At 27.4% G+C, this 23,885-nt stretch overlaps 1 protein-coding gene across 4 annotated transcripts in view; it reads right to left on the bottom strand.

Annotated features, from left to right (window-relative positions):
• The window catches only part of LOC107440869 (uncharacterized), a 41,909-nt gene extending 20,920 nt beyond the window's left edge, over positions 1-20,989 (bottom strand). For 2 of the 4 annotated variants that reach the window (XM_043048356.3, XM_043048357.3), the window contains exons 1-12: positions 20,691-20,989; positions 20,431-20,532; positions 18,181-18,212; positions 15,891-15,984; positions 14,587-14,686; positions 13,094-13,340; positions 11,916-11,985; positions 9,804-11,109; positions 6,581-6,644; positions 6,379-6,476; positions 4,465-4,575; positions 1,538-1,645 (exon numbers count right to left, since the gene is read on the bottom strand). In XM_043048356.3, coding sequence (XP_042904290.2) covers positions 1,538-1,645; positions 4,465-4,575; positions 6,379-6,476; positions 6,581-6,644; positions 9,804-11,109; positions 11,916-11,985; positions 13,094-13,340; positions 14,587-14,686; positions 15,891-15,984; positions 18,181-18,212; positions 20,431-20,471 — 2,271 coding nt within the window. In that variant the 5' untranslated portion in view covers positions 20,472-20,532; positions 20,691-20,989. Of the gene's footprint in view, positions 1-1,537; positions 1,646-4,464; positions 4,576-6,378; positions 6,477-6,580; positions 6,645-9,803; positions 11,110-11,915; positions 11,986-13,093; positions 13,341-13,487; positions 13,666-14,586; positions 14,687-15,890; positions 15,985-18,180; positions 18,213-20,430; positions 20,533-20,690 lie in introns of those variants that run through there. The other 2 variants (XM_043048358.3, XM_043048359.3) reach the window with 2 other exon arrangements.
• Between the last annotated feature and the right edge of the window lie 2,896 nt (positions 20,990-23,885).

Here is a 23,885-nt window from a genome sequence, read left to right as displayed (position 1 = left end):
TAAGTTAACAAATTAAAACAAAATTAGGTAAGTTGTTATATTAATGAAAATATACGAAAAATTATAAATGACTTTGTGATTGATGCAATTTTCTGTATGAATGCAATTAATGCTGGATGCATCATTTCATTTCATGGAATAATGATAAGTTGCAAAAGTAAATTAAACAAAGATTTATTCACTGTGATAAATGAAATAAAATTTCCACAACGCTTTATAATTAAAACAGTTAAAATAATTTTTAAAATAGATAATTAACAATACATAAACAGACAAAAAAAAAAAAGGAAAATTAAAGATAATGAACATTCCTTTCTAAAGATATTTAACTAAAGTAGTAAGTTGTTAGGGTAGATGAAGAGGTTATTAGTATCAGATTAAGAATGGACCATATTATGCTGAACAAATTAGATGGAATGTAGAATTGATTGGCAAAAGCCAGAATCAACAAACTGAATGAGACTTCAATGGCACAAATGATTGCAGCGTTGCTCATCCCGTTAGTGGAGAATTTTCAGTTTGATCTTGGTAGCCAACAAAAAACCAATGGGTATACATATCAAAGTACAAATTTGATTTGTCATGTCTGAAACTCTTCTAGTTGATTGTGGAATGAACGTTTGGAGAACAAGATACCAGCTCAGGAACTGTTTACTTCATTTGAAAAGAGTCAAAATTTTTAACAACAAAACAATTTTAAAAACAAAATTTTAGCATGACCATGAAAAAGAGAGCCGAGTGCCTGCTTATGGATGTGTGTGCAGAATTTAATGGCTCAGAAAAGCTTGCCACTTAAATTCGGAAAAAAAATTCCTAGGTTTTCCCTGACCATATTTTATTCAATATAATAAGAGGAAACACACAAACATTGAACTCATTTGTGAGCTATAGTAACTATAGTTATACAGTTCTTTATATTAATTACACTATTACTTGAAAAACTTAGAGAAATAAGGAATAGCTCAACATACCTAAAAATATAAATAATAACAATACTAAAATGAAATTGTGTTTTGAGAGGTGGGCATTTTCTAAAAGATGAAAATTAGAAATAAATTCCCAGTATTTTCTCAGTTTAAAAGGAATAATTCAAAATTACTTGCTATTTTAGATGATTTTTAAATTCCCTGTAATTTACAAGTTTTCTCTGCAGAGTGACAACTCTGTCAGAGTCAGGATCAGTTTTACAGCACAAAGGACTGTACTGAATGGTAAAAGAGCTTAATTCAACTTCCAAACAATTTATAGTAAAAACTGAATGTTAATTTTAATGGCACAAGAACCTAAATTAACTACACTGTGCCAAAGAAATTAAGTTTGATCAAACAAGAGCTGCTATTGGCTACACTAAGCCAAAAGTAACTATTACATAATTAAGGTGAGCTGATCAAAAGGTATAAAATAGTGCCTAGTGCTATAGAAACCATAAGTGCTATAGACCATAAGCTATAGAAATTAAAATAAGGAGATTTTTAGAAAAAAATGTAGAAATTGAGCATTAGTATTATTTAAAACAATAAGGTTTTTAAAAACATACCTGAAGAGATTCTTCTAAATAAACATTCTTTTCTCTTACAGTAAATGAAAATATTTTTGAAATTTTAACCTCTTCTTTAGATTTAAGACTCACAATTTGATCAGATTGCTAAGGAAATATTTTTGCATTAAATATAACATAAAAAAATGCATCATAACAATAAATAAGTTTTTAAAATACAGCAAAGAAATAAATAACAAATTAATTATTATTATATACTCATTATTCAATTACAAAAGAATGAAATAATTAACTCCTTCTGCTTAGCTCAGTGAAATGACAAGAAGAAGTTTCGCCCTCTATTACTGGTGCCCATGATATTTCTGGACTGGAGTGTTCAAAATAAACGCACCAAAAAGATTAAAACAATCCATTTCTTATGCCCGGAATCATGATTAATTCTCTATCTATACACCAAATGGTAGTACTTGACTATCCATATTACATTTACAGATAGTTTATTTTTAACAGCACTCATTAAGAATGTAAACAGAAAATTAATCAAAAATCTAAAAATTAAAACATATGTTATACAATTAGTTTTATTAAATTTTCTTGGAAAAAAAATAGGCACCTTCATGATAATTTTACTTAAAATTATGTGACAGTTAAGGGGTTAAACACTTTATTAAAGAAAACTTAAAAATTTTACATTACTTTTTTCAGAGCAAAAAGTTTATTAAATGACATTATCCATCATTATAGTAAATATACATAAAGGCATTTATAATAACTTTAAAGTATTAAGAAAATTCGTTAATTTAAAAAATAGAACATGAATTTTTTAACATACATCTTACTTTATCAATATAATACAGTTTAATATTTATGAACTTGCATAAAATTTATGCAGTACCTATAATTTTTCTTAATACAAATACTCTATTAATTGTATATGAAGAAAATGCTGTTTTTTTTAAAAACATATATACACAATTTTACCAGAATGTACAGAACTTAAAATGTAAAAGATATCACTCTAACACCCTACATGACTGAAATGATCTCCTTTAATTTATATCTCTCTTAGTTTTTTTTATAGCTATAGGATTGTAGACGAGTTCTATAACGCAACTGCAACATCAAGTCACTATTAAAGTTACAGAAATGCCCACCCAAGAAACTTATCTTTCTTGGCTAATCATACATGCTTTATTCTTTCTTAGCCAATGAAAAAATTTTAAGCACTTTTCTCACTTATAAGTTGGGGGAGATTTTTAACGGTGAGTTTCGAATTAGCATCTGCAAGCAGATTTTCGATCTTATCATAGATATTTGTCTTTGTAATCATCTGAAATATTACTTTAACTCATTAAATATTTTTAATTTTTAAAAATGCTTTTTAAAAGGAACTTGAATTGTTATTTTGATTTAGAATAATAATTTTAAATGATTTTGGCCACAGATGATAACTTTTTATTTTCCTTATTAATAATTTTAAACTCTAACAAATTATATATTTTAAATTTTTATATGATAAAAGCACTTTTCAACAGTCATTTTTTAAGTGCATAACTCCAAATCTTTCTACAATTTCAAAATATTTGAACATCAGTAAACAAATGTCTCTAATTGGATCATAAAGCTAACCAGATCAATCTGGAAAATATGATCCCAATACTTCTGACAGGAGGGCAGTCAAAAGTTAATGTTAATGCAGTCTCTTTAATGTTAATTTCACTTTTTGCACATTTAGCTATACCTCAAGAAGATTTAAAGCAAATTGAAAAATATTTGTACTCAATTATACAATTCGTTAATAAGAAGAGTAATTTTCAGTTGCTCTGTATTATATTAATTAATAAGGAAAGGATAAAAAACTTTAAAATTGTAAGGCAAAAGAAAAACTATTAAACAAAATCTGGCGAATAGTTTCTCACTAATAATTTTTTTAAACAAGGTGTATTTTTAACTTTCTTTTCCGAAGAACAATTCCACTAGTTTCATTCAAATTTTGTCGTTTAAAAATTTTTCAACCCTTATTACATAAAGTAATAAAAAATAGTAACCTATTAAAAATATTTATGTGCCAAAATGCTTTGTTTCCCATAAAAACTTTCTGATTATGGCAAAACATGCAATAAGTGAAATTAACATTAAAGGGCCCCATCTTCTGATATCTCTCCTAACTAAACTATTGGTATTTTTTGAGGAACTATTATTATTTGGAGGATTTATTATTATTGAGGAACTATTATTAACTATTATAACTAGCTTTATTTTGAGGAACTATATTTATTATGCATTCCATATTATAAATGAAAAAATTAAATTTTGTAAAAAAAAAGTAATATAATACAAAGTAATACAATAAAAAAGTAAGGCAATAAGTGAAATTAACATTAAAGGGCCCCAACTTTTGATAGCTCTCCTAACTAAACTATTGGAGCTATATTTATTAAACATCCCATATTGTGATTGTAAAAAATTAAAATTTGCAACAAAAAAGGAAAGTTTATTCAGAGAAAGTACCACTTTATGTCTGATTCCATAATTTAATAAACAGTTAACATTAATTAATTAGAACAAAAGTTATCCAAGGTGATATCTTTCCTTTTTTTTTTTTTTTTTTTTAGCCCACTGTACACTTTAATAATAATGCATAAGGGCATTATTAAGAAGATGAATATGCATTTATAAAGCTTCTTAATAAAATATATTACAATAATATCAAATATTTAATGAATTTTTTCCACTATAAATGCACAATTGAATACACTTATGAAGAAGGGAAAGAGATTTTATTTGAATCAAGGGAGCACAAACGTTTTCAGCATAAAAGTTTTATTAAGACTATCCTTCATAAAAATATGTGAAAACATTAAAAAAAAAATTATAATATGTGATAAAAACATATTAATAAAGAAACCTTTTATATTATTTTTTACAATAAGGATTTAATATTTGAAAAATGATTTAATTAATACCTTTTTGTCTAAATTCAACCCAACAGAATTGAAAATCTTTTTTAAAGATAGTTTGTTATCGAAGGATCCTATGAATTTCACACCTTTATTTAATTCTTGACCATTTTCAAACTAGAGATAACATGGAAGAGAGAAATATTTATAAGCACAGTTGATTTAAAACATAAATAAATTATAATAAGATTAATACCTAGCTGCCAACATGGATAGGAAAAAAGCCAGTAGATTTTACAAAATAATATAAATTTCATGATAATTGCTGCATAATGAACTAAATATTTTACACAGAGTGAATTTTATGGATTTTTACAGTCATCAAAATTGTAAAAATGTAAATTTTTTCCAGTCATGATTGACATTCTATTTGGAAAAAGTTTCAGCGCTATGAAATATATTTTAAATGTTATGCATTATGTTAACTCATGATTTTGAATAATGCATAATAATAGGTGTATTATGCATATTAATACACCTATTCACCAAATACACCAATCATTCATTAATACACCAAATCATTATGCATAATACTAATTATGCAATTAGTATTATGCATAATGATTTGAATAATGCATAATACTAATAGGCATTTGATTCATCAAAGATAGTTAAAATATTTTTTAATTAATTTAAAAAGTGAGTTCTGAATAAAAATAAATTGAAAATTTTAAAACCAAAAAAAAAAAAAAAAAAAAAAGAAGTTTGAAACTAGTTTCTATAAATAAGACTTGCTTCATTAGTAATACATATTTACATATACATATTCAAACAAGTAAAAATCTGTGCAAAACTTCTATTTCAATATGGTTTTTTTTTAAAAAAATTACTCAATTTTAAAGAATTTTCTAAAATGTACAAAAATTGGGAGAATTTATATTAACATAATAGTAGATTAGGACATAACATTTTTATTAAGATAACAGTAGTAAAACAGGTCAGGAAAAACTGGCAAAATCAGAAATAGGAAAATCCAGTAGAGTTGGCAGCTATGTTAAAAACAACATACAGCAACAACAGTAAATACAATAAATTATAATAGAAAAAAATTTAACTAAGAATTTTACAAAAAATTTTGAATTTCAGCACAAGGCTAGTTATTTTTAAAGATAAAATGCATCTAAGCATTGTTTTCTGGTTAGCAAACAGACTGACTAATCAAGATGATTCAAAGCTATTTCTGCCTTAATATTCATTAAATTTAGAAAACTAACTAAAGGATTGAAAAATAATAAACAATACTTAGAGCTGACAAAACAAAATACTATTAATTTGGGAAAAAAATCTATATATTTGGTTTAGTTAATCTTAAATTTTTGAAAAATATTTCACGTCATTAGTAGCAAGAATTCCTGATATCATTGTAAAAAGTAATTTTGCTCTAGCATGTAGAAGCACAAATTTTTGGAAGAGATAAACGTTTGAGTGCCAGATTATGATTTTCCTCTTTAACAACTAATTAATTTTATTACTGTAGAAAAATACTAAAATTTTATTACAAACTAGGATTGGCTGTACTAGACTCAACAAACTTTTATTTATTTTTTTTAATGAAAAAAAGATAATGAATAAAACGGATGCCAACAAGATTATACAAAGTTGCACTAAAGAATAACACTAAAAACTATAACCATAAGGTGCTTACTTAAAGTTTTATCTCATCTGATTTTATTTAATTTTTTTAAACAGTAAAAAACATTTTTAAGTACTTCCGGAAGGGGAAAAAAATTCTTTCACAAAACTCAACATTATTAGAATTTATCGAAGTGTTCAGCAAAACATTGAAAGCTAACAACCATAGAAAATTTACAAGACATATGTAAAGAAACTAAAGAGGATAACATAACTTTTTTTTAGAAAAAATTGTGTTCAATAAGATAAATTATGCAGGAACCTAAAATATATAAAAAGCATACTTACTTGAACTTTTTGCTTATTGCGAGATAATCTTGATGTTTGATGTAAAATTGATTTCAAAGTCTGAGGAGGAGGTTCCACCATCTTAATACTTTGCAAACCTAATAAAATGTATAACTTTAAAAAATTTCCTCATAATAAAGTACAATCTTTTGTTTTTAAAAAAAAGTATATGACTCTTAAAAAACAAAGTAAAAACAGAAACCTTTGGGTGTATCATAATCAACTCTCCCATTTTCGTCAGATGCACAATTACTTGTCTCAGATCCCTAAAATGAGGAGAGATTAAATATCATTATTCAGAAATTATTTATATTCGATAAATTACTATTACATTAGAATTGATTGAAACAATTTAGGCTCATAATCAGAGCCATTGTGAAGGTAAGACATTTACACAGGGTCAGATATTCTTAGGATGCTAAAGGCCTTAACGCTGTAATAAAAAAAAATCGTTAAGATTTTTTTGCAAATTTAAATCCAAATAAATATATTTTTAAATTCTTCAATATTGCAGGAAAATTTTGAAAAAATTCACAACCAATATTTTATTAAATGCACAACTTTTGAGCGGTAGTTTGTTTTTATCTGACAAATTTTAAAAACTTTACAAAAATTCATTGTTTTTTTGAAAAAATTAATAATTTCAAGGTTTTAGAGGGGGGTAAAGATGGTGCATTAAAAAATTCTGAATTCTCTAGAGCAATATACTAATCTATATACAACATTTAGGATGTAGTGCTTTTCACATATAGAAAACTTTTATTTTGCTTTACCCTACAGTACTTCACTCAAACTTAAAGATATCACACTTTTCCAAAAAATTTCACTTTAAGAAAAATTGCAATTTAATGAGATTTTTTTGAAAAATGGTACTTGAAAATAGTTGATGAGATTGATGGTTGATTGAATGAAAGACAGAAGGAACAAGAGACAGAAAAGATTTTGCATCAAACATAAAAGTTATTATGCACTCATAATTCGGGCTGCTGGGGCCCTATTACCAGCTTCACGGAATCTGATTCCGATCGAAATGAAACTCTCTTGACGTCATAAATCCGTGAATGTCAGTTAAGTCGTATTACGAGCTCTTGATTCCGCTCGGAACTAAATTCCGATGCGAAATTATTACGAATCCCATTCCGGCAGGTTTAAGGGTAAGCGAAATCTAGATTCCGATAAGTATTTGTATATTTCAGTGAACAAAATGGCGCTGTTTTCCGTCATACAGCCAGCTATTGCTGAAGAGAGTGATCGAAACACTATTAAGAGAAAGATCTATCGGTTTAAAAGATTTTGGGTATTCCAATATCCCGACAACAAAATTTAGAAATTAATTTAGATTGGAAATTAGTTTTTTTTTAAATGGTGTTATTCATAGGCGAAATTCAGTAGTGGAGATGAATAATATCGGATTGTGGAAATTAATAACAAAAGCTACATAAAAAAAATATGTACAAAAAACAATAGAATCTTAGCTAAAAAAAGGAATTACCAAAGTTAGCTATTAGAATTTCCTATATTATTTGAAATATGCATGTGTGAAGATTTTACTATCGACTGCGTTATCCTTGAACTATCTTATGGTACTTTAAGATGGATGCAAGTTAACATGTTTTATATAGTAGTGATTTGGTATTTAATATTTATAGTGGTAATTACGCCAGATATGCCGGTAAGGCTTCCTTTATTTTAATCTGGATTGTTTTCTAGGCATTCCACAATCATTGTTTGGAGGCGAATATTAATTTTTGTACGTGAAGCCATTTGAAAATACTACGTTGTAATTTCACTCTACACTACTCTCTATACTTCAAATAAACACTAACTTGGCTTTTAGAACACAAAATTGTTGAAAATGTATGAATTTTTAAGCTTTCAGTTCTAAGTTAATGCGATTTTAACTCGCATAGAAGTAGAGAATACAAACATATCGTTGCCAGATTAATAAATTAGAATTATAATAATTTTCTAATTGGTCAAAGTTAGCCCCGCCTACATACTTCAATTTCATCGGAATCGTGTGGAATGGCGATTTCGATTCCGGATTCCGATATGCTCATGTTACGGCAAAGTGGGTTTTACGAAATTGGCAATCCGATGAAAGCTAGTTTCCGATCGGAATCGTTTCCGAGCGGAATAAATTTCGATGAGTTGGTAATAGGGCCACAGATCTGTCGCGATGCGAATTTCCGCGAAATTGTTCTTTTTTTTTTTTTTCTAATTAAATTTTTCAATGTGTTTCGATTCTAAAAAAATTGCTTAAAGTTAGAATGTTTGTTTTCATTTTTTAATTTATTATTTTCATTTAAGAGAATTTTTTACTTTCCTGAAGCCTCAAATTAAACATGCAAAATTAAATAGACATATAGGGGAGTGAATCAATAGCAAAAGAATGAGAATTAATATAGAAAAATGACAAGAAAATAGCTCAGAGATAATCCCAATCTTGTCAAGTACAGTCTACACTTAGGGAGGTTGATTGACTGATTAGGATTACCTTCCTGAAGTCAGTAAGACTGAAAAAGAAATAGGAATCACAAAAAAAAAAATCTTATAAATCAAATCTTTGACAGAAAAATTGCTATGCATGCTATTGCACAAGGCAATGAAATTTCTACTGCCTTTGTATACATCCAGACAAATTTTCCAGGGCAGCTTCTTGTTATTTCTTTTAGAAGACAAAGCATAACGCTATCCAAGAATTGGGCAAAGTGACAATTCAATTTTTGTCTGTGTGTACAAACAGCGTGGATGCAGAAAGATAGTTTTCAAAGTATATAAATTTATTAAGTGACGAATGACGTATCAAAAATTAGAATAATCTGACAATGTACAATACTTAATGCCAAAATTCTGTTCATTCAAATAAAAATATTAATAATGCCTAAATTTAAAAGAAATACTTTTGTTGTGTATTATTTGCACAATTTGGCCTTTACATCATTCATATAGTAAATTTTTCTGTATTTATAATCTGCGTAATTATCAGAAATCCCGCGAATTTCGGGACCTTTTTCCAGCAACAAACTTGCAGTCCTACTGATAATGTAATAAAATCAGACTAGGTAATAAACCAATTCTAAAGTAAAAGTAAAAAAGGGAGTAATACAAAATAAGAGGAGGAACAGTGACTTTAAGAGCTTAGGGTTATGGGGCTCATATTTTACCTGAAGGTAGGGCAAACTCAATGAGAGTGCAAAAATCCTTTTTAGATAAGCTTATTTGAAACAATTTGGAAGAGTAACCACAAGATTAAATGTGTTTTTCTTTTTAACAAAATTTTTTTTATTAAGCACAATTAAATTCTACTGCGTCTTTCCCTTAAACATATTCAGCAACCAAATTAGATTTTATTTGACTCCATCTAATTATTGCACTCCCTGAAATAAAGAGAAGACAAAATCTAAAACATAACAAAAACTTACTTTATTGGGAGTAACAGGCTTAATTCCTGTCAGAACCACTTTTAATTCTTGAGGCTTGGTGGTCACCACAGAATCCTTACCTTCACATGGAGTACTAGTACTTATTGGTACTTCAACTGCAGATGCACATTCAAAACTCAACTCACTGATTACACTTTTAAACTGATTATCACTAGAAATAATAGGCGTAATTTTTTCTTGATCCGATTTTTTTGTATCAGGTGTAGTCCCAGCACTAAGATGTAAAACATCTTTCTGCACTGTTGTTATCTTTCCCTGTTCAACAGGATTTGAAACAGATTCATCTTTAGAATGGTCAGTATCAAGTTTATGACCACCAGAATCAGATAGTGTTCTGTCTTTAGAGCCTTCCAAATTGTGCAAAGTTCTGTCCTTATCGTCTGGTAAGGTAGAATCTTTAGGATCACCCAAATCAGACATGGTGATATCTTTAGGATCACCAAGATCTGAAATGGTGGTGTCTTTTGAAATGTTTTTATGGTCTGGTGTTACAAAGATTTTAGGATCACCCAAATCAGACATAGTGATATCTTTAGGATCACCAAGATCTGAAATCGTGGTGTCTTTTGAAGTGTTTTTAAGGTCTGGTGTGGTAGAATGTTTAGGTTTAGGATCACCCAGCTCTGAGATGCTAATATCATTTGAACTATCTAAATCAACAGTATCTTTAGCATCACTTATTTGAGAAATGAGTTCACTCTTTTCTGCTTTAGAACTTGACATTAAAGCAGATTTAGAACTTTTACTACCTAAAGAAACAACTTCTTTAGCAGTTTCCTCCTTCATACCTACAACCCAAGTATCTACTTTTGTTAGTAAAGGTTCATCCACTATTTTACCAGAGGCAGTTATTTCCATAATATCACTATCAGTTTTAGGTTTAAGTTCCTTAATTTCATTCTCACTATCAATGTCAATAATTTGTAATGGTTTGTTCTTAATTTGATCAATTTTAGATTTTGGGCTTGGGAGATTAAGTTTTGCTGGGGATTTAGGTAAATCAGAGATTAAGATGATATCAGAACTTTTATCTAAACTAGGCTTATCGATTTTTCCACTGGCTTGAGATTCTGGTGCTGTAGTAGAACGTTGAGTACTCAAAGAACTTTGTAAAACTTCATCTCTAAAAGCAGAATATGTAGATGACGTTTGGTAATCGATTAAACAAGATTGACTAGGTTCAATTTCATCTTCGCTTTCAGGATCTACACCAGACAAATTACCTTGCAGTTTTAAAGGACTTATGGATTCAGGTTTGCTATGTATTTTGTCAGGAGAAATTTGTCTAAAAAAAGTAATAAAAAATGCAGACATAAATTGAGAGAAATATAATAATGTTGATATGGTATAGATGGATAATAAACCCTCTGATACTTTAACAAATAGGAAAGTTTTAAAAGTACTGTTTGTCATATGCAAAACAAAGATAAATCATAATAATTATTTTTAAATAACATATTATAGCTGCAATAATATAAAACCATATCTGTTATGAATATTTGTATCAAAAGAACAGAGATCAGTCAAGGGATGTCTCATAATAGAAAGAACAATAATAATAGATACATTTATCATTTAAAATAAATATGTGAAACTGATCTATCATCGGTGTTTCCCAAAAGATAGAATGACACACATGATCCTCTAAAGGCTCTTTCATTGGCTCTCTAAAACAATCACAAAATATATGGAGCCAATTAATTTCATTGCTTTAATTCAGAACTATTCCATCAATAAGAGACAGTTTAAACAGAATAAAAAGTTGTAAAAATAAGCTTTTGACAAAACAATTTCAGCTAGTATTTTGTTATAGAGCTTTAGAAGTAACATATTAAAATTCAGCTTATAAATAAGAGTACATAATTTAAAATAAAAATATGCAAATTTGAAATCTTAATAATATTAGTAATTGATGCCCGGAGTGAGACTTACTATAAGCCAAATATAACCTAAAAAGAAAACTATAAACAAAAAAGAAGAAAAAAAACTCTAAAAAATAGAAAACATATTTAAAATATAGATTAGAAATTAAATTTTAGAAAATAGATAGAATAGTGTATACTATAGATAAAAAGATAATCGATGTCTTACTTTTGTGGACTGGCTTCAGTATCTTTATTTTCAGTAGAATCTTTTGCAGAGGAATCCGATAATTCTTTTTCTGAAATAAGAGATAGACATGATATAGATATATACAAAGTTAGATAAAAATCTCAGATTGATAGACAGAATAGCTTTATGAGAACCATTCACTGATAGAAACTTAAAACTAGATGCGCAAAATTTCAGGTATATCTTGTGCCAAACAGTAAAGATTACACAGATTTGCATAATAAATAATGAAGACTATCCAAGGAATTGATTTAAAACATTTATAAATCTTTTTATACAATTTTTTCTTTAGTTTTTTTGAGAACTTTAGATGCAAAGCTTTGAAATGGATCTTGTAAAACAGTGTTTCCCAAAGTGTGGTACACATACCCCCAGGGGTACGAGAACAGTTTAGTGGGGGTACGAGTTCCTATGCGAAATATCTTACAGCAAACAATAATTTCAAAAATTTTTATTTGAAAACAAAGCTGGTCATGAAAATTTACGATTACATATTTTTCAATTGGGTATTTTTTCCGGACATAACAGTTAATAATTAGTGGGGTCAACAGCCAGTTATGATTTTTAACTTTTGTGCAATTTTTTTATAGAATAAAATACATTCATTTTTTAATTAGCGGTACACAATACATTCATTTTATATTTACACAGAGTTAGGAAAAATTTAGAAAGGGTACACAAAAGTTATAAGCTTGGGAAACACTGTTGTAAAATAAATTTATCAACACTGAAAAAATATCTTTTAAGCATAAAAATAGTTGAATCCACTTTTTTACTAAATTTACAGCTCAGTCTAAAGTTGCCATAACAAATATTCTCTTGTATTTCCTAGGACCTTACCACTGAAGATAAGTCTTAATGAGTATCACAGGTTGATTACTATTTTTGTAAATGTTAACTAATTGATGTTTTGAGTAGATAATTTTATAAGCTTTATTGGAAAATGAAAATTTATGATGAAAATTAGTTATTGCAAGATTATTAGGCTATGTAAACTATTTAGATATGGCAGTCATCAAGATCATTGTAACTCAAATTTATTAAATTAGAAATAAATGGTAAGGCATAAAATTCACCACCACTTTAAATATTCAAGAAAAATCTCCCGTTTGAACAGGAATCACACTGACAAAAATATACTGATTTTCTGTTGATACCTTTAGCTTCCCTCATTCTAGAAATGCTCAGTAGCTCTTGTGTTTCTTGAGTTTCAGTGAATCTTAACTGCCAATCATCATCTTCTTGATCATCAACAACTTTTTTGACAGATGTATTTTTGGATAGCAGCTGTTGAGTTACATCAAGCTCAGGAAGGTCTTGAGTCATGTCATTTGCTGGATCTTCTTCCTCCTCTTCTAAGTTTATAATTTCCTGCGCAGGCTTACTTAGATCTTCAGTACAAGTCTGAAATAAGTAAACTTTCATTAGGGAAAGAGCAACTACAGGAATTGGTAGGTAAAATTAATAAAAACTTTTTTTTCACAATAATCTAACATTCCAACAAAGTAGCACATAAGGTAGATAATATTTCAAAATAAGCAGATTTATAACCAATTCAAAATATGAATGCAGGAGGAAGTACAAATTTCAATGAATAGATTCAGCACCCATCAAAGCAGTATTTTCTTCAGGATTATATTGTTACTGTTCAAAGCAATGATATAGATAGCAAGAGAATTTTTTCCGCCTTGCTTTCATATGAATCCGAATGAATAATCCTCAGTCATTTATTTAATCAACATGTAAACATTCTTGGAACTCTTATCAGTTATAAGATTGATAACTAACAAATGAGTATGGCCCCCACACAGCCCCTGATACACTTATACCTCTGAAGGAAAAAGAATGAATCAGGGGGTTGAATAATCTTAGATTTGTTACTGATAAGAGTTTTTAAAAAGCCTGCATGCACAGTAACTCTTTATAAGAACTAATTCAAGTGTTTCAAATATAGTTTTATGCCTTCTTTTTTAAATAGTGTATAAATTCCTGAGTTAAAAATCTGCTTGTAACTGTCATATTTTAGCCTTCTGTCTTTCCAACACCAAGAAACAGAAAAAAGTTGATAGGCTTTTTCATACAGCAATAATAAAAAAATGTAAAAGAAGAAAACTACTGATAGCAGATAATAAAAAATATTAAAATTTATCATTTATATTGATAAAATGGATGATATGTGTCTTTTTTAAGCGTTTTGTGGATTATCCGCGACTTGCAGAATTCAAAATAGATTTTTTTGAAAGAAAAAAAAAAGCTTATTATTTGCAGGTTTATAAATATCAACTGCTTATAATTTTAAAAGCTAAAAAGGTCATAATAGGCCATTCCAATTATAGACAAATTGGTCATTCCAAAGCTTTTGATTAGAAATTTTTTTATGCCCTCTACGTAACAAAACAGAATAAGTAATCCTTAAAAAAAAATGCATTTTAAATTATACGGAATGCAGTTTTCTTTAGTTGTAAATTACTAGTGAAAAATATAAACATCGAGAAATTTGGCATTGAAATGTCCTTTTCGTAACAACGATACTGTGGAATTAACCAGAGTAAAGTTTATAAGAATATATGAACAATTAAAAATAAATAAACAATTTTAAACCGTATATTTTTAATGAAACTCTATGCAGTGACCTGCAATTATATTTTACCTCATCAACAGAGAGAACTGTAGTATTTTTTTCTTCCTCAAATGTAAACTCCTGCGTACTGGGAATAATCATGTCAGGAGTTGGTGGTATCATCATTGAACTAAAACACAATATCAATACAAACAATTAATACTCCCAAAATAGAGGATATGATGTGTTCAGATAATTATAACACATTTATGATATAGTTTATACGCTAGTTTCTTATAGAATTATTTATATTATTAAAATTTACAGAATTGGCAAAATCAAGGTGAATACAAAAATAAGAGGAAAAAGAAGATTAATTTAATACTAAACTTTAATTAGATTAATTAGGGTACATAATTTTTTACCTTCTTCATAATTTCCATTTTTGTGAAACAACATCGAAATACAAAAGAAATAATCAAAAATGTCAAACTGTAGTGTTATTTTTCTGTTATAGCAATGAATTGAATTGAAATTCTACTGATTGATGAAATCATATGCAATACAGTTAAAGTTCAACGATCCAGAGTACGTAAGAATGAATTAATTCCACATAGTTGAACCCCAAAAATCTCAGTTTTCTACAATGCAATAATTTTTTAAAGTCTTAATAACAGTTGTCAAAAAAATTAAGGAAATAAAATGACCAAAAAATTACTATAAAAAAGTAATGGTGCTTCTTCGTTATCTAGGTACTAGACAAAGATTCTTTAACAAAATTGCCACTATATTTTTTCACATTAAATTTATTCTTTGCAATTGTAAAAGAATTTTACAATTTTGTATCTGCTGTGCAATTATAATAAAAATTACCAAAAGTTGATGTCTGATTTTGCTCCTGTGCCACCAAATAGTTTTTGTTTTTATTTGTTGACCATATCATATTCCTTTAGGACTCAACAAAGCAGAACAATAAAAAGTAATAGTATTTATTCGTAAGCTGAGTACTAGACAAAAATTCCTGTAACAAAATCAGCCGCTATATTTTTAATGCATTAAATTCAATATTAGCAATTTTAAAACAATTTTGTACCTGCTGTGTTAATTATAATAAAATGGAAAATCAATCAGGGCACCGAAACAATAACGTCTGATTTTGCTACTGCTATGTGGTAAAACAACTTTTTTTTTTTTTGTTGATTATATCAAGTCTTATCATGGTTTAATAGAGAAATATTAAAGTACAATTATGTAGAATTAAACACTGATTTATGAGTTGCTTAAATTTAATATATCATAAAGAGGGAGATTATTAGTGATAAATTATAAATTTAAATGCTGCTCTTAAAATATTTTCTGATAAATTTCAATAAATAATATGAAATTCTACTTACTCATCATCTTCTACAGTGTCGGCAACAAAGAATGAGTCAGTACACTGAAGCACTTGAATTGCATCACTGTCACTTGAATGCCTGGCATCCCCCTCTGAAACATAAGTTAACATTACATAAAAACAAATCATCATCTTCAAAATATCCACATAAATAAATTGATCTATACTTTATTAAAAGAATTCTGATTAACAGAATTAACATTTTATAATTACTGTAAAGAATTGATTTTATTATGTAATTGAGAAATTTTTAATCATGATAAAATTAATATTCATAAATATAAAGGCAAGTCAATTATCTAAAGTAATTTGGACAAACCTACTTCAGATAAGAAAAATATTTGGATTATCAAAGTAGCATCAATCTTTAAACTAATAATTATCTTCTTTAATCAATATTTATTTTTATCAATTAACTCTCAAAACCAAGTTTTTTTTTTTACAAAATAAAAACAAACACACACACATATATAGTGCTATTTAAAATATCATTAATAAATTTTTTATTTTAAATGACTATAAAATTTTGGAAAACCTGAAATTTTTGTTCAGTTTTATAATCTTTTTGAGCAGCTGTAACTTGATAAAAATTAAATCTAGGGGTCTAAATTATGCTTGCAGTCTTTAAAAGAATTTTGTAAAATTTATAACATGGCCATGTCTTGCTTAAAAATTAATTACAAAATTGAAATTTAAAGTTTCCTGAAAAAATTTATTTTATTTAACTTTTTTTTTAACAATAATTATACCAAAGGTGAAGATAGCATTGCAATGGGATCGCAGAAAAAACAATTTCTAGTTTAACAGTGACAAATCATGTAGTTAAATCCATATAGTGAGCTATTTTAAGAAAAGTTCCGGTGAAAAGTGGCACATTTATACAACTACATGATTTATGCCAATGTAATCTTAAATGTGATCATGAAATCAGTACAAACTACACTAAAAATTAATTAAATAAAAAATATCTTACTCAGAAAAGTTAAAAATTTTGGATGCAATAAATTTAATTTTTAAAAAAAAAAATAATATGGCCATGTTGTATCTTTCATGAAATACTATGAAAAACTGAACAAATGACACAAAAATTAGCTCTGGCTCTAGGTCAAATGGTTTTCAAGTAACAGCTGTTTAAAAATTATAAATCTGAATTTTCAAAACAGATTAATTCGAAAATAAATGCTGAAAAAGTCTGAAACTTGCTATTTTTAAATTTTTTTTACACACAGCTCCTTGTCATCAAAAATTAATAAATTTCAAATCAAAATCTTATCCCTTCTAAATGACTACTTGAATGGTTTTATAATTAACTATTATTTTAACATCATTGCTCATTAATTATGTCTAAACAAAAACCACCAAAAAACAATGGTTCTAAAAGCACATATATTTCTTTTCCAATATTATTTTATTCATTTATTTATTTTTTGTCTATTATTTCTGTATATAGTCAATTATTTTTGCTTTGAACTTACTTTAATAATTCTATTAAAAAATTGCTTTATAGAACTACTAAATTATTGCTCCAAAAGTGTCTGTCAAATTCTAGAATTTTTTAATATTTGTCAAATTCCAGAATTATTTTTCACTGTTGAAAATTTTAAATGCAAACTTTGACATTCCACTTTTTTTTTATCAGAACATAAATAAATGTATTTTATACAAATATTTTTCTCTCTTTCAAGGAAATTAAGGTGTAATTTTGACTCAAATATATACTGAGTTATTTATTTTAAGAGCAAAAAATTAAAGATTACTTTCTCCTTCAGAAAATATAATGAGCATAAACAAAGTTTTGCAATAAAAATATAATCAGAAAAAACATAGATTACCCTTTTCTTTCTCTCTCTTTATAATAACTTATATTACTTTAAAAAATTTCATGAATTATTTAATTAACTCATACAATTTGTAAGAAATTCAACGAGTGATCACAGTGAACTTTGCCTCAATTTATAATGTAAGAAATTGCAACCCCAAATATGCGAATTCTGCAAAATGTTAATTTGTGTATGTTTTATTATATTGAATCATATTTTTTCTATTTGTCATAGGAGTTTCTGATCAACATTTAACAATACAACATCAACAAATAACAGTGGCAAATCAACATGGGCAAAATCTCTACTATACTAAATATTAAACTAATTAAAAATTATATTAATTGTAGCATTTCACATTGATAACATTTTATCTTAGAACTGACTAATAGATTGAGTAATCCACTGCAGATAATTGAGAGACAGCTGCATTAAAAACACTCATTACATATATAAATCAAGTCAAACCTTTATTGCTTCCATCTTCATCCTTTTGATTTCTATAAATGAAATAAAAAAAATTTAATGAACAAAATAAAAACTGCCAATAACATGTCTAGTATAGGTTTATATTATTACACAATTTAACAATATCAAAAATTTTCAAAAAGATAGAGTGCATAAAACAACTGTAGATAGAGTGGAAGAAATATCCCCTACTAGATATAGACTATTTAAAAGTACTTTCAAAACCCTATATATAGTTTTTTTTCCCTTTCATGAATGTTGCATTTGAATTGAAAATATTTAATATAAATTTAATATCAATGAAGGTAAACTAAATATTGTGCACTGAAGCAGATGTACAGAATTTTTAAAATATGGATTTGCAAACTTCTTCAATGAAACATTAGATTATCCAATCTTATCTGTTGTTGGGTCCAGGAACCCTTAACCCCTGTGGCAGAATTTTTTTGAGCTTTCTGCGACAAACCTCTCTATCATCAATATCTTTAGATATTTTTAATAATAACAAATATACACGTTATTGATTGAATTTAAAGTAGCAGAAACATTGTGTTTACAAAAAAAAAAAAGAACATATTTGAATAAAATTAAATTGTATTTAATTTTGAAATGAATGTGTAATATTTTCGTCATTCTAATATTTTTGGCGAGATTCTCACATTTTGTCAGAGGAAAACACACTAATTATTTACTTTTTCACAAATCATCACATCAAAAAAAAAAATCGTGAAATCCGTAGCAGTAACTACTGAAACGAAGGCTAGATCACGCGAATCGGACTCTTCAAAAAGATGGTACTAAATGTATGTTTCGAGATTCAGAAAAACTGAGCAAAATAAATGCCCCCCCCCCTCCAAAAAAAAAAGCTATAGAATCATTGCTTTAAAAATTAAATATTCATAGGCACGAGAATATCGGCACAAAATGAGCGCATGAAAAGAGTGATTTCTGGACGAGAGAAAAAATCTTTCGACATTTCTGCAGAAAAGAAATTCTTTACTTCATTATTCTAGATTTTTCATTCTTCTCAAATAATAATAGAAAAATCACCAACTTAAATTTCCCCTTCGATGTGCGAAAAATGCATCTTTTAAATATAATTTTATAGAAAAAAACTTCTGCAAAAAAAGAAAACCAAAACTCTTTACTTCCTAAAAGAAAATACTTTCTGCAAGAACTCTAACATTCTGCGACAATGTCGCCGTGATTCTGCCAGAGGGCCTTTAACTTACTACTATGGGAGCCTCAAACTTACTAACTAAGGCAACTCTAACTTTAATTTATGAGCTCAAACTGCTGTTTATCCCTTTTTTCAAAAAGAACTAATAAATAAAAACAGATGATCCCTAAAATTTATATGAGTATTTAGTTACTGGCCATATGAAACACAGTTACAAAATTGAACACGCAAATAAATGAAATTTATTTTTTCCTACATAACGAAAAAAAAATTTGATTTTATGGGAAAACTATTCATTCTGATACATAGGTAAGAATGTAACATTAGTTATAAAAGTTTTACAAGTCAACTAAAGTTTAAATTTAAACCACGATACTAAAATAACTTGAAACAAAAACTTAACACAGATAAAGTAATAATTTTATAAAAATGGTAAATTTTCATAACCTAAGCATAATAAAAGGAAAGAAAATTTTTACTTGCAAAGTCACTAATTACTGATTTATGGAATTAATGCATATAAATTAGAATTAATGCAAATAAATAAAATTTATTATTTCCTAGATAACGAAACAATTTTTTGATTTCATGGGAAAACTATTAATTCTGATACATAGGTAAAAACGTAACATTAGTTTTAATAATTTTACAACTCAATTAAAGTTTAAATTTAAACCATGATACTAAAATAACTTTAAACAAAAACTTAACACTGATAAAGTAATCATTTTATAAAAATAGCAAAATTTTCATAACATAAGCATAATAATAGGAAAGAAAATTTTTATTTACAAAATCACTAATTACTGACTTATTCTAAATTAACATACTATTTTTAAAAATTAAAAATATTAGGAAAAACAGCAACTGAATGTACCACATATTTTGGAAATTTTTTATGTTATGATAGAAAACAGGAAAAATAAATTAAGAGTAAAATATTTTAATAAACAGAAATTGAGAAGGAAATTATAGATAATTGAATTTCTTTTCCGTAAGGAAGCAAAATTGAATGCAATTTAAATACTTATTTGATAATTCCATGTACATAATAGAATATTAGTACACACCCAGAATTAAATGTATTATCTCCTTTTCCACCTGCTTCCATGGTTCTGGCTTTGGCAAATTAAGTTTAGGATTTATGTCAAAATAACTCCAAGTGTTTCGACCTAAAATAAAACTTAATCAGCAATACAATTCATATACACAGCATAAATATAACTGATCCAAAACTAAATTTGAAATACAATGTTTCTAATGAAATTAGGAGTGTCAAAAACAAACAAGTACTCTAAATCAAACGAAATATTATTGAAAAAGAACTAACAGCACAACTTATAGCAACAAACAAGCGGTAAAAATGTCAATGACAGGTTGATTTTCACTTTAATTCCATATATTGCAAAGTGATCAACAAATATTTCATATCATTCGCAGTCTTCTTTTACCAATCAGAGGGTGATCATTATGAAAAATTACTTTCCTCAGAAAGTTAATACAGTTTCATTTCATGAATTATTCACAAAATCTTACAAATTATCATGCATAGTTTACAAATATTACGTTTTGTGTACACTGTGAAAATAGCGGTATTGCCATTTTAAAATTTTATTTTGAAAAAATCGCAATTAAAAATGCTGTTGCCATATTTTTTTCTGTTGTTCAAAATGAATATTCTTACGTGAGATATTCTGACTGCCATTTCATGTGACGCAGTAGTTATTACACACCTCTTTAAATTAAGGTGACTTTTGAGAACAACTCAGGGGGGCGTCCTCAAAATATTTTACATTTTAAGGACAGTTACATATTTAAGAAAAATACTATTTTATCTGCAGTAAAGATATTTTCCTTAAAAAATTGTTTACTAATTTTAAGTACAGAACCATTTGTAAATTTGTATCAAACTTAATCAGTCAGTTTTGGATTTGATTTGATTTGATTTGTTCATTTACGTCGCACTAGAGCTGCACAATGGGCTATTGGCGACAGTCTGGGAAATATCCCTGAGGATGATCCGAAGACATGCCATCACAATTTTGATCCTCAGCAGAGGGGATGACACTCCCGCTTCGGTAGCCCGACGACTTGCACGCGAAGTCGAGCACTTTACGGTAGAACAGTTTAACGAGGACCAATATCGTACACCCTCGGTCCCTACTCAGACTGATCCAAGTGGTCACCCACCCGTACACTGACCGCTGCCAGTGATGCTTGACTTCGGTGATCTGCTGGGAACAGTGTCTTAACGATCAGTTCACTGCGGGACAGTCAGTTTTGGAAGTAATAAGCAAACAAATCAGTAGAAAAAAAATTATATACAGTCAAACCCCGCTATAGTGAACCTTCAAGGGACCGAAACTTTGGTTCACTATATCCATACTGCAAACAATTTTTACACTAATTTCTTCCGAACTGCTCCCTTTTATTATACATTATTTAAATAAATGATCAATAAAAAGATATACAAAAATGATTAAAAAACAGTATGTAGTAACAAAAATGAGTTAAATTTTTTTTTCCATTACTTTTCGTCTTGCGTACAAAAACATTTAGGGGTGGCCCTTATTTAGGGATGGGAAACTGAGATAGAAGAAGCAAACAAGAAAAAATACTTATGGCTACATTCAACTCTATAGATGGTTTTAAGAATCAGTATATGTATTTTATGTAGAAATTTCAAAATTACCAAAAAATGAAGAAGAAAAAATCAGTCGAAGACCGAAAAAAGTTCATTATATCCAATTTCTTCTCTCTTTTGGTTCACTCTAGTCCAGGGGTCGGCAACCTTTTGAAATGAAAGGGCCAAAAGTTACAATTTTACAAAATGTCCCGCTTTTAAAGAGCCACTGAAAATTTTTGATTTAATACTATAATATTTTTTTATGTATATATGATTCTTAATTTAAAAAAACGGTTTTGAATACAGAATAATATTTATTCTTTATTTTTAAAATACGCTAATAATTTTTTTAAAATTTAGTTTTTATTTAATTTTTAATTTTTTTAACTTATTTCTTTTTTGGGGGGGGGGGATAAGAATATTTGGGTCATTAAAATTCGATGAAAATTGCAAATTTTCTTACTAATTCTTGTCAAATTTTCAACAGAAAACGCGATTTTTTTTATTAAATGTGCAACGACACACAATCTTATCATTGTGTGTCGTTGCGTCAATCTTATCATTATAGATTTTATAATAATTCTTTTTAATTTTTCATAGCAATTCCGTAATAATATTCATTTATATTATATCAGAATTTTTTCACAATTTTCCTTTTTTAAGAAATATGTACCGTCTATTCTTGTTATTGTTAAAAACAATTTTTAAGCACTTAATTATTAAACATTTAAATAAATTTTGCATTTTTTTTCCAAGGCAAACGTTAAATCGACTTATGATGAAGTGCTAGAAACGATGGTCACGTACTTTTTCTATTTATTGTAATTTCTATTTCTATTTATTTTCTATTTATTGTAAACATTTATAGAGCCTCGAGCTTTCCAACTCAAATAATTTAACATTTTTTTAAAAAATTAATTTAATAAAAGTCACTGAAAGTAACGATCTGCTATTATTTTAAATATCTCTAGTACGCAAAATTACAACATTTGATTTTCAACATTGTATTTGATTGCTAAATTTAATAATATGCAGGTAATTCGGAGTGACCGCTCTTAATATGCATTTAAAGAAATTTTGTTTCAAGTGAACGCGAAAACGAACGGATAGAGGTTACACGTTAGAATTTTAACAATCGAAAACAAACAAATCACTGTTGAGGAAGGTGAGTGTAAAAAGGCGATTAGCGATTTTTTACCAAATTAAATAACTTTATAAATTAAAAACTTCAACATTCATCTGGCAATTAAACAGGCCTGTTATTATTACTATTATTATAAAGATTATATCAATATATTGCATTAGATATTTTTTAAATTTATATGCTTGTTTTTTCCCTTTTAAATTTTAATTTACTACATCCGCTGAAGTAGATTTTTATCTTTATTTTTGACAAGGTTTATAAAAATTTATATTAAGGGTGGTCTTTTCATAACATCATGTTTTACATGATAATAACATGTGATACACATCAAAGGCTTTAAAAAATGTAGATGAAAATTAAATTAGTATTTATTCATTAAACTGAAACATTAAACTGAAAAATTATCAGACATCAATTATGACTCGTGCATTTTTTTAAAACTCTTAATCTAAGTAGGATTCTTTTTGATGTATTTCAAATATTATATGCGTATTTATTAAATTTTAGTAATTTGATTTGCGAGTAATTATTTTTAATGCTTATTTATTACTAAAATTTTATTTTTCATTTTCATTTAATAATTTTATTTATTTTTATTATTCATTTTATAATTTACATTGTTATTAATATAAGAGCTGTGACTAAAATCTTGAATGGAGATAAGGAAATAGTTCTTTTTTTTCTGGGGGGGGGGATGATGTAAAGTTGCGGCTCTCCAGTTCCATACGAAAAAATTAATAAATTGTTACCAAAGC

This window comes from Parasteatoda tepidariorum, chromosome 5, assembly GCF_982258835.1.
Source record: "Parasteatoda tepidariorum strain Cologne lab strain chromosome 5, Ptep-v5.0, whole genome shotgun sequence".
In the NCBI taxonomy this organism is placed as follows: Eukaryota; Metazoa; Arthropoda; class Arachnida; order Araneae; family Theridiidae; genus Parasteatoda; species Parasteatoda tepidariorum.
This window is presented reverse-complemented; position numbering and strand designations above follow the sequence as displayed.